The sequence below is a fragment of the Crocodylus siamensis genome, chromosome 14 (assembly GCF_052110815.1).
Source record: "Crocodylus siamensis isolate JL-2025a chromosome 14, ASM5211081v1, whole genome shotgun sequence".
Lineage (NCBI taxonomy): Eukaryota > Metazoa > Chordata > Crocodylia > Crocodylidae > Crocodylus > Crocodylus siamensis.
The window spans coordinates 18,972,048-18,984,320 of NC_143408.1; the positions used below are offsets into that span (position 1 = coordinate 18,972,048).

The following is a 12,273-nucleotide window of genomic DNA, read 5'->3' on the forward strand; positions in this document are numbered from 1 at the left end:
TGATTCATGCAAGGAACTAGATGGGTTACTGCTATAGCTAAATCAGCAGAGCCTCTCTGATGTAGACCAGGCCTATGGTTACTGCCGAGCATTTTATGAAATGTGTCACAAGGGATTAGTGGCTCGGTTTTATGTCTTAGCTGAAAGCTGACATCTGGAGCAGTAATTTGCCCTTTGGCACCATGCTGGAGCATTGGTTCAGTGCTGATTCAGAGGGGAGATTGCATACATTGCATATAAATGATTGTCATTCATCTTATAATACAAAAGTTAGTGTTTTCCTCAGAGTCCAAGTAATACTAGGTACAACCCTGCTTGGTTTAGCAAATAAGTCACCAGGTTGGGTGACCACAGAGAAATCTCACCAAGTATGTCCAAAACATAGAAAGGCTACCCTCTACTAAAAAAATCCATGCATAGAAACTGTATGGTAAGAACCTGCTTTATTCGGCATTACTGGGGCAGAGGGATGGAACCTATATAGCGAAGCATCTCATCAGGGAAGTTCTCAGACTCTGGAGCCCTGTAGCTGTGGAAGATTTGCAGTTATCATTGCACTTTGGAGCACAATGAAAAAGACCTTATGCTCTGCTGATTTTGTATTGACTTAGTTTGGTGCAATGTGCTATCCACTGCTTACACACTGACCTTGCTCAGCCTTTCATAGATTTTTAAGTCAGAGGGTCTTTCATCAGCATTTAATCTGACCTCCTGCATAACACAGACCATAGAATTTCACCCAGTAACTCCTCATAAAACTCCTTAGCACCCAAACCAGGGTTTGAACTCTGGCCTCAGATTAAAAGTCTCCACTGACTGAGCATTCAGGGCTCATAACAGGATGCGTTCCTTCTTGGAGTTACTTTTTTTCTTTTCTGCCAAACCTGCAATACAGATTTTCTGGAAAATCCCTTGAGCTAACACACACTTCGTTTCCCATTACCTAGCTTTTGTCTTGCATACAGTTCCCTAGTTATTTGGTGAGTAAATGGAATTATGATCAATTTTTTTTCTTCGGGAATTGGAATTTTTTATCCCAGAATATGTACTGGAAGCTGGGGGAGGGTGGATTTTGACTTTTTGTTTCTCATTCCCAACACTGCTTCTTCTGAGCTGATGCAAGGAAGCAGAAAAACAGCTCTGATGTTTAATAAATGCAAACTATACACCGCTGGGTATTCCTTCTGCTTGGGTATATCTAGCAGCTTTGCTAGATAGGACAAATTTTGGACATCAAAAGGTCTAGGTTGCAGGGTACTGGCAAATAATTTTCACAAGAGCTATACCGTCTGCATTTCCCTGGAGGCCTCGTTTATGCTGAGCATTTCACTTTAGAGTTTCCCACTGCACCTAATCTGGGTTCATCTCCCTTGATGACAGCATGGGAGGGGTACAAGCATGGGAAGGCCCTTTGTGATTTAACTGCTATACCGTCCTGATCCATGAGACAACATGGTAGCTAGGATGGGTAGGAGTGTCCACCTGCAGCCCTGTCTACACGAGTGCTACACATGTTGCATACTGTCAGTAAAGCTAAACTGGTGTTAGCAACAATGGAACGTTTTGGAGGAAATATGTCAGTATGGACACAGCCTGCATGTAATGAGTGTGATCATTTAGAATATGCAGGAGTCTGACTACCTGCCAATTGAGTATTATTAGAGCCTCTTTCAGTGGGTGGGGGGAATAATCACTAGCTGTATGATTTGCGATTTCAGGACTTGCTGCATTTTTCCAGCAAGGGGCAGTTTGATGAGGCTGGACAAACCACACTGAATGGGCTGGAACAGCAGGAGCAGACTCCAGTGCCACCAGAGACGCAGTCAGCACTGGATCAACAGCCAGAAGGCCACCCACTGCAGCTCCAGCAACAGCATGATGACAACGTGGTGCCTACGCAAAGCACCATGACAGCAGATGACATGCGGCGAGCAAAGCGTATTAGGGTAAGTGAAGAGGGTGGTGGCTCTTGCCCCTTCCCCCCCTTTCTCCCTGCTTTAACTTGTGGAAGTCATGATTTGCCAGCTGGTAGCGGCTGGTCTTTTCCCCCCCGGTGTAGTGTCTGTATCCAAATCCTAAGCACAGCATCTCACGTCCAGCAAATTCCCTCGTTCTGAAACTAAGACAAACCTCATGCAATGAGTTAGTGTCTCGTGAGATGTAGTGAGAATTGGTCATCAGTTGGAGCTGGTTCAATTCCAGCACAGTAATTCTTTCATAGAAACGTGGTCTGTCCAAGCTGGCAAGTGTGAATGCTCCAAACAGCCGGCTGAATCCTGGTGCTGTGGCATGGACTAATGGCCTGTTCAGAGCACCATCTGTGTGTCTCACAAATCTATTTGCTTTAGAATTTGTTGCCAAAGAGGCATCCTCGCCCCAGTTTGTCTCTCATCATTCAGATGATGCTGATGGTGACTTTCAATGATAACATTCCTTTGTTGGAATCAGAAAATCTCCCCTCTTTGTGATTAAAGCCTGGGCTAAGAACTTTGCATGCCAGGAACAAATGCTTTGAACCTGTGCTTTGTGCTAACTGAGGGAGCTGCTTTTCCACTATGTGTGGGAGGGAAATGATTGAGGCAAATAATCCTCCAAAGCAATAACTGTGTAATGGGTTTATTCTTTTTTTCTTTCTCCTCCATGTGTAAAATTGTGATTGTAGAAGGGAACAGCTGCAAACGGGTTGAGACTTCATTTTTAGGAGATGAGAGAGAGGGGATTAAAAAAAGAGTCAGTGAGTAATTCTCCTGGAAGACTGCAGCCAAATTTTATTCTCAGTTTAAACCAGTGTGTGTGTGTGTGAGACAATCAGTGGTGTAACTCTCAAGTTACAGTGACATATCAGAGAGCATAATATAGGCCAGTCATATAAGTATGGACCTGATAAAAGGGCTTGGTGTCTCTGAACGACAAGCTTATGCTATCAGTTTAACTCCAAGATGCCAAACAAGGTGGAAGCAATGTTCTGGGAACTGGTCTTTCTGCTGATTGTCCTCTCCATTAACAATACAAGCTTTGAAATGGCATGCTCACCAGCAGCACTAGGAATATGGCTGGTAGGGGCACATAGAGGGCAAACTATTAGTCAAGAGCCAGTGGCTGAAGCTCTGATAAGAAATAGCATTGGGCCTAATCTCACGCATGTTGAGATTCACTCTTTTACTGCAATTTCTTTCCTGAAAGCTGCAGCCCTGGGTTTGGGGAGAGAAATGGTTTCACTTGTTTGCCATAACTACTAGATTTAAGAAGGCCTGGAAGCCTTGCAAGAGAAGAGCGAGAGATTGCAAGCTGGTTTGTCTCATGCATTAGTCTGTGTTTCCTGGAAATTTGGAAGTGGGTTACGGGGGAGATGAGCAAGGTGCTGGGTTAGTCTTCTGTGATAGGTTTATATCACAGACCTCTTCCCCTTTATCTCATCAGAGTGGCACATTTGGCAGCAATTTGTTAGCAGAGTTCTATAATTGCAAAACAAAGGTTCTTCAAATCAGGGGCATCCGGCAGAAGTGCATGTGGCCTAGTTGCACGGTGTCCACCTATCCTCAAACTGTGATCAGTGCTTGCATTCTCTGATTTACAAGAGGATTTCAGCTAGGGAACTGTCACCGGACATTTTAACTGTAAGATCTGAAATCGAACTGTGGCAATTTATCAGAACTTGCTAATCAAATATTTGCACAACTCACTACACCCTTTTATTTCTGTGGGGAGATAAAAGTGTCATAAACCAACCAAGGGAAGCTGGAGTGCTGGCTTTAAATGTGGAAATGTCCTTTGTTTTCAAAGAACAGGAAAAAAGTTACAGCTACCAGCTGGGCTCTGGATTGAGGTAGCTGTATTATAGCCTGATTACTTGGATCAGATTTTTTTTTTTTTTTGCTTAGAAATAATAATGATTTGTATGCTGACCCGACGGGTGAGGGACAGTAAGAGAGTCCTGGCCATCATTTTATCTTTGTAAGTCAAACATTGTGAATTGCTTGTGCCTTTTGGAGCAGCAAATAAAGCATAACATGCTGGCAGAATTGCCACATTTTCAGACAAACATTTACAGTCAGAATTTTAAAAGAAATAATGATAAAGGGGCCTTGTTTGACTTTCAGTTCTTTTATTAGGCACAGACCTTATGAGTTTTATTATGTCTTCTTTTCTTGTGCTGTGAAATTAAATGTATATGTAGGTACCCTGGTAGATGACCAATATTAAAAAATGAATAGAACTTCTACAAGTGTTGGATCAATTTAATCTTCAATGTGTTAATATTAGTTGATGGCACCATACTCAATGGACTGACCTTTGTAATGACTTGTGATTCTTTTATAACAGCAAGAAAGGGGAGTAGCGTTCTTTGAATTTAAATAATAAAAAGTGACTTCTGCTGACCAGGACATGGGAATAGTAAACTGGTGTTTGAACAGTCAGACTTGTGCAAGCTGGTAAGGTGCAAGGTGGCTTTATATCATGCTGGACAATGCAGCTGTAGAGGCAGACATAAATACACACAGCTCTGCTTATGGATAAAAGGACATGGGTCCTGATTCAGTGCCCACTAGCCAGTGAAAAGGTTGTCATTTGCTTTAGTGGGTGCCAGATTGGGTCCATGCTAGAAGAGGACAAACAGATTCTCGCTGTTGAAGAACAAACCAAACGTATCATTACTTGGACAGATCTGCCACTCCTGCTGGGTTTCTTATCTACAGCTTAGGCATTGATTTACTTTTGCAGGTCTAGAACCTGAGGCGCACATTGAGAGTAGTGAATGCTACCTTTTCAGGTTTGTCCCACAAAGTGAATAACCTCCTTGTGACACTTGCTGTTTTACTTATTTCTGTGACATTGCACATTGTGAAAGGTGTCACCATGTAGTGTTACAGTAGCCAAAATAAATGCAGGGCATGGAAATACCTGTCAAAGTCCAGCAGTGTTCTATATATTTTGTGAAGATGGTAGTTTTATCTCTGAAGGAGCTACTGTATAACAGAAAGGGGTAGAACATAATATATATGCTTTACAAGCCAGAGGTGACAGCTTTCTAGTTTGAAACATTGAGACTCTCTGGAACTCCAAGGTCACATCCTGATAGGATCAATTCATTCCTGCAGCCTTTTGAAGAGTTCCTGGAGTTTACCCTTCTGGGGATTTTGAAATCAGAGCTTGAGGTCTTGTCTATTCTGTGTCAATATAAAAGATCCCATGTGGCACACTTTGTAAGAATGGTGCATTAGATCATTGTCCGTGCCCAAAATAAATCTTTCTTGCCTACCTTTTGTGTGGCCTTCAGTGTGTTCATTACCCACTGTCTAGTCTCAGGAAGGACTGCATTTCAAAAAGGCCATACTGACAGAGTTGTTCCATGTGAGCGGACACCTGCGCTCACACAGGGTACCTTGAAGGATAGGGGCACAGATTGTAAACTGGAACTTCAACAAAAATCCCCCTTTACTTCCCAGCAGTCTGACTCTTTGTACCCTTCCTACCTTCCTGCTGTGAATATTTCATTCTCACTGATACTACAGTCTTCACTGCATCACTGTTAAACTCTGTATCTAAGAGACTACAAAAGGTGAAAAGACACTGGATCTTAAACATTCTGTGACTTTCATCTTCATTCTTTAAGTCCCTGTAGACAGCTGTTAACTGAAGAGCAAACCTTAAAGTCCCTGCCTAGTTCTTACTGAGACAAAACCCGCACAAGTGATTCAGAATTTGTCCCTGCCTGATAGACCCTCAGGAGACTGACTACGGCTGCAGTCACATCTTCTGTTTTACAGTCCATTTCATAACATAAATATTTTTCTCTCCCCCAATGCTGCCTGCGCAGTTGGAGCTGCAGGTAGGTTTGTTTATTTTGCTGTGTCTAACCTAACGGAACGTAACAAAGTTGCCTGCCATGTCATTTTGTGCAACCTCTGCATAATGTCTCCGGATGGAATCTGCATTGTTGATGGTCCTTTGTTTGCTCTTTTGTGTACAGACCATGCACAAAATTGAGTGTTGTCTCAGTAACAAAGTATTTACATTCTTTTTAGTTCTCTTCCCACTGGTCCAGATATTCAGTTGCTTAAAACATATTTAAGTTAAATTGAAACTAGCTGGGTTTTTTTTTTTTAATTGATAAAATACTGTCCCACTGGTAGACGACTTTCTGGTACCCGTGGCAGAGCCATCTTTCTGTTTACACATCATCAATCCTTTGTTGCATCCCAAACTCTCCATGTATCTAAAAGCAGTCCCAAGTTGCTTTAGGTGGCCTTTCTGCATCTGCTGTAAAGCTATGATTCTCCAATTGGAAGGGAAACAAAGGTTTTATGCCGTCCATACCTAGAGTCCTTTGAAGGAATGGGAAATTTCTTCTTCTCTGTGTGTTTGACAGTTTGTCTAACCAAGCGACAAACTTTCTCTCAATCCTGGTTCTCCAAGGGCTTCAGCCTGTCATACAAACATTACAGTGCCCTTTTGTGTACCTAATTTTGATGGTTTATATCAATCCACAAACATCTGAGAAGTCTATCAAAGATCCCATCATAAACCTCTCTGACTTCACACAACAGTATCTACTTAGGAAATACTGAATATGGAGCTACATGCAATTTGGGAGGGTGGGACCAGGGGAGGGGAACATTCCCAAGTAACTTAGGTGACCAACATTGGACCAAATACAAGGAACCTTAAAATCTAACTGGCATGTGGAGAAATGTTCACATCTAGCCAGCATAAAAGTCATGTTTAAACAAAATATCCTTTAGCCTTGTTGGTAATAACATTTTCTGTTACAACCATGAGAAATTAAAACATCTAATAGACTTCTACCATTTGCTTTTTACCTGCTTTGAATGTAAATGAAAAGAAATCATTTATTTACATTTGTAAACATGATTATCAAATGTCTTTCAACACATTTAGAAATATAACTTAAATAACAAAGAAACAGTTGCAGCAAATAACTGGACAGACCACTCAGCATTGAAACTGGTCCGGTCAGTTTCAGTCTTAATTTCTAGTAATTTTCAGTTTCTAATTTCTTTTGTACTGACACATTTAAGTAGTACTGGTTTACATCCCAGTGTAAAGGGAATGTTTAAATGCAAAACCAAATGGGAAAAGTCAGAAGAACATTTGTACTGATAGGTTTTGTACGGTCAGTATTTTTTTTCAAAAGCTAAATGATAATCGTGAAACCAGTTGACAGGATCTTTTAAATGAACAGTGTCTCCAAGGCAGTTCTGACAGTCATGATGTTGGCATATAGTACTGTACATATAAACATAGGAATGGCCACAATTGTTCAACTATATATACCATACCAGAAACATGAGGAAGGTATAAAAACTTCTCCACAGATGAGGAAATAATGGCTGAGAAAAGGAACTTTTCTTACTTTTGGATCCTCTCTTCAAATCCTTGGGACTGTAGAAGAGGCTGAAGAAGGGACTTCTTGTTGTCACACAGCAATTTAAGTGTTAACACTTAATCCATTGCCCACTGAACAGGTGTTTACATCATAGTTAATCCAATCTGATTGTCTCAACAGAGACATTCATGCATGTGGGCTGAGCATAATATTTGAATCGGGATCCATTATGATGCTCTGAGAATAGAATTTTGCTCTAAAATTAAGATGAGCCTGACAGTTTTTGTAAAAAGCTATTCATTTTGGTTATCAATCATATCTTATATATACTATACCAGTAAAGAAGAGCCTGACTGGCAATCTGGAGAATGCAGCTATCTATGATTGTCTGTAAGGATGTGTTGTTTGATCTTTTATAATCTCTCTAAGATACAAAGATGCCAGGCGTCATCATTGTTTCAGATTCTGAAATTCAGTACTGTTAGGGCTGAGAAAGGAAATGGACAAAAATGGTGAATAAAAGGTATATTATTGTCAAGGTTCTCTGCAATAGACAGGAGAATTTATAAGCCTTAAAGGACCAATGTTTGTAGTCCAGATTGTTTTCTGGTGTCAACTGGAAATATCCTCCGTGAGATCACGGAGGCAATGGTAGAGCAGTAAAACATCTTGCTGTGACTCTAGCACGGTGGTTTTCAATCTTTTTAGTCACAGCACCTCTCTACCACTATTTTGAATGTGGCAACATCCCTGGGTGAGAATCTCTGTTGGTGCTACCTCAACTTCCGTCAGTGATTCATAAATGGGTGCTGCTGCTTGCAGGTAAAACTGCCCTGTATGCTTGTTGTGACACCAGACTGGGAAGGGTTGTGGCACATGTGCATCCTCCTCGTGTATAGTGTCTCCTGGAAAAAGAAATGTATGGGGCAGGTTGAACTGCCTGTGTGTGTTTGTTTCTGAGAGGAGTGTGGATGGGAACCAGACCAGGAAGGACTGCACCATGACTTAGCTCTCCTGCCTGCTTTAGGGTTGTCAGAGAATCCTAACGAAGTAAGAGAGCGCACACACTTGCTACATCCCTGCACGTGGGCCAGTTGTATCTGCTGCCACAGCAGTAGCATCACCTGCTTTGTGGTATACTTGAGGTGGTATTGTGCACCCTGCTTTAGAGGCTGGGAGTTTAGGCTCTCCTCAGTCAACCCAGCAGTAAGTACAGTACATCATTAGTGATCACTAGTGCTGGGGAATCAAAGGCAACCAGATATGACTGCGGAAACTCATATACCTTGACCACGCAGGCTCCTAGGCTCAGGACACCTTTGGCCTGGGACATCAGTGCTGTTATGTTGATTGTTAAGAATTGGTATTGGAGAGAAATTTGGACTGTAGTTTTTTAGAGTATTTGTTTTCCTAATAAATGCCTGAAGTTAAAGGAGAATTACATATTTTGTATTTAAAACTACATTGTTATATACACAACAAAAAAAATGCAAGCATGAGATTCTGTTGCTTTGTAAATGTGTGGAGGGATTTGGACCTGATGACTCCAGGGTGAAATTTGGGCTGGTGGTTTTTAAGAGGGCTGATTTTTAGATGTAAGAGCTGGAAATGGAGAGTCAGTGTATTTGGGGTCTGTCTGACTACCATTGGCTGTCGATGTGTGACTTTGAGGAAACCACTGCACCACTCCTTGCCTCAGTGCTCCCATCTGTAAGGCAGAGATGGTGATACCTGCCAGGGGTCCTTCGAGCCATGAAATGTCTTCAGGGCTGAAAAATTTCTGTAGGTGTGTACTATTTGTTGTTTACTTGATTTTATATACTCTCTCTACTGGAATGAAAGGGTGAGTTGCTCTTTTGGAGTTCAGACTTCAGGGAGGGCTATTCAGATTTTCTTCGTGTATCCGTAGCCAGTACTCCAAAGTAACTCCCAAGGTGCTTTCTGATTCCAACAGAGCAGCTTCTTATGTTACTTTGTCAGCATCTGCTGTTTGACAAACACTAAGGACAGCAGTGTATGCCAGCCAAGAAGCTCCCATAGGAAAAGAGAATAGAAACTGCTCTGCCAGAGAATTCTGTTTCCTAGGGCCTTGTCTACACTACAAGGGGAAGTCTGCTAATAACAAACATCTTTAAACACTGATGCCAGCAGTATACTAGTGCTGTTTCTCCAACCAGCATGATTATATTTTTAATGGCTGAGAAGCTAGGTAGAAAGGGACATCAGTAAATAATGGAAGGGAAGTCCTGCCTTGATGGATTAAAAAAAAAAGCTTTGATCTCAGTAGCGCCAAGAGAGAAACTGCAGAATCACTGTGCCATTTCAACTTCCTGCTGCAGTGTGATATGGGCTTTCACATACAAAAGCAAACAGTATGCTCCCATATTTACCACTAGGCAGCATAAAAAGCCCTCATCCACTACTGAAATGCAGGCCTTGCAGGCAAATAGCTATTTCTACAGGCTGCAGGTCTGGCTGTGACTGCTTCTTTAACAGCCACACAGGTATCATGAGTTGGAAAGCACCTCCAGATTTATCTAGTCTAGAAGTTGAGAGAAGGAAAGAAATACCAGTTATGAAATGTTAAAGACAAAGTAGCTTGAAGGAAAACAGCCACTGAAAAAGGAGAAAGGGTGAGAAGAAAGGATATGCAGGAGAAAGAAAGAAAGAAAAATTGGATTGAAGGAAAAGGAAAAGAGAAGGAAGAACAAAAGCAGGAGAGACATAGTAAGTTAATTTTTAAAATGCATTTTGAATAGATTTAATGAGAAAATGTTATAAAAAAGCTCCTTTGAGTGAACCACAGAATTCTGCCCTTTAGCTCTCTCAAACCATGTGTGCATTTGTTGTTTTTTTTCTCTCTCTCCTTCAGCCTTAGATACACATACATGGTGTACATTCAGTGGTAGAATGTTGTAGTTCACTCGTAACCCATTGTACAGGAGGCTTCTCATCTGCCTCTACTGTAATGTTTTTACAGTTCTCCTATTTAGTAATAAAGAGATCGCTTGGGTTGTCATGAGATCCATACAAACATCTTCCACCAGGAGAAGCATTATGTTGTTGCTGCAGATCTCTCATGTTCCCTGATGCAGAAACAGACCGTCTGAAATGATACAGAATTTCACAGGACCATAGACAGGCGACACGTGTGAGGATGTGGCCATGTGTCAGGGTTCCTGGATGCGTTGGCTAATCTTTGAAAATAAAAGCAGAGAAAATGGGAACTGCCAACACCTGGCCCCTCTTGGGCGCAGCCCTATAGCTAATAGGGAACATTTAGTTTACAGTACAAAAAAATCTGCCAAATACAGTTAGAGAAGGGGAGATGAAGGTGGGATTTGTGAGTTCTGTTCCTGACTCTTTTGTTAATTCCAAGTAACCATAGGTGTGTCCCCTAATCTCTTTGTCTGTTCCCCCATCTCTGTGAGGGTGCTAATAGGCACTTACTTCGGAGGGCTTTTTTGAGATTTAACTCATCACTGTCTTGGCTTGCTTGAAACTGGACGACTTATGTACATAAAATATGTCCAGAATGATTAAAGCTGACACGCTTTATTGGGTTTCTCTTTCAGAATGCAGCTCTTCAGCACCTGTTCATCCGAAAGTCCTTCCGTCCCTTTAAATGTCTGCAGTGTGGGAAGGCCTTCCGGGAAAAGGACAAGTTGGATCAGCACCTGCGGTTCCATGGGCGGGAAGGGAATTGCCCTCTGACCTGTGACATCTGTAACAAGGGTTTCATCAACAGTGGGGCCCTGGAAAGTCATATGAAGTTCCACTTGGACCAGAAAACCTACTCCTGCATTTTCTGTCCAGAATCTTTTGACCGCTTGGATTTGCTCAAAGATCATGTGGCCATCCACATCAATGATGGCTATTTCACCTGCCCTACTTGTAAAAAGCGCTTTCCAGATTTTATCCAGGTGAGTGCCATGCTGATCACCCACACTGGCTTCCAGGCCTTTGGTCTGCGTTATGATTCTCACCATTTTGGTACAGCTTCCATTCTGCCTTAGAGCAGCTTATGCTACAAGTCACAACGCACTCTCAAATTAAGCGGGATCTGCCTGGGTCAGCACTTGGATGGAAAACGGAGAGTATTTTGTAGATGCCTTTTCACTGAGTCAGTAATCGCCAACACCTCATCATGATACTAGTGTACATTGTCCTATGGTTGGAGATGGAGTCTCTTGGACATGAAGCAGAGGTCCTGACTATTTACTGGCATTAAAGACCCTGGTATAAAAGATTTTTTCTTTTTGCTGGAGAGTAGATCTCAGAATGGACACTTGTCTCTACTTGGTAAATCTGTATATCATACAAAATGTATTACATAAGTATATACGCATACATAGATTTATATACATGTATTTTACTATCCATTCGCCTTCATTGCAAAAGTGGTACTGTTGAAAACCGTGCAGTAAATCAGAGCAGTTTAGTACATTCTGTTTCCCTAAATTTCTCCTGTAGTTTCAGCTGGGTGCTTTATGATTCTTCATTTCCACTTTCTGTGGTAGAAATGGCTGCATTGGAGCAGTGAGTAACGTAACTATTTTGTGCAGTTTGCAGCATTGTTCAAGATGAAATACACTATTAAAAAATACTATTTTCTTGTTCAGTAAGAAAAAAAATATAAACCTACCTTGAAGATGCTCATTACATTTAATAGGAATAAAGAAGATGTAGATATCTTATTAAGCTGCCTGGGCTTAAATCTAAATCAGGAAATTCATTTTTAAGTAAAGTGATAAATTCAGAAACTGAGAAGCATTATTTAGAAGGCCAATGAACAAAAGATACAGGAGGGGAATTATTAATATGAACCCTCATCCTAAAGTAATTCCAGCTTATGTTAACCTGGAAAAGACAGAAAATGATAATAAGGCAGTTATACTGCGCAATGAGCTGTACCCCCATAAATT

General features: G+C 41.4%; 1 protein-coding gene across 4 annotated transcripts in view; it reads left to right on the plus strand.

The window, feature by feature from the left end:
- Positions 1 to 12,273, plus strand: part of PRDM10 (PR/SET domain 10) — a 69,302-nt gene that overhangs the window by 37,485 nt on the left and 19,544 nt on the right. For all 4 annotated transcript variants that reach the window (XM_090027573.1, XM_090027576.1, XM_090027574.1 and 1 more), the window contains 2 exons: positions 1,719 to 1,946; positions 10,924 to 11,271. In XM_090027573.1, coding sequence (XP_089883699.1) covers positions 1,719 to 1,946; positions 10,924 to 11,271 — 576 coding nt within the window. The remainder of the gene's footprint in view (positions 1 to 1,718; positions 1,947 to 10,923; positions 11,272 to 12,273) is intronic.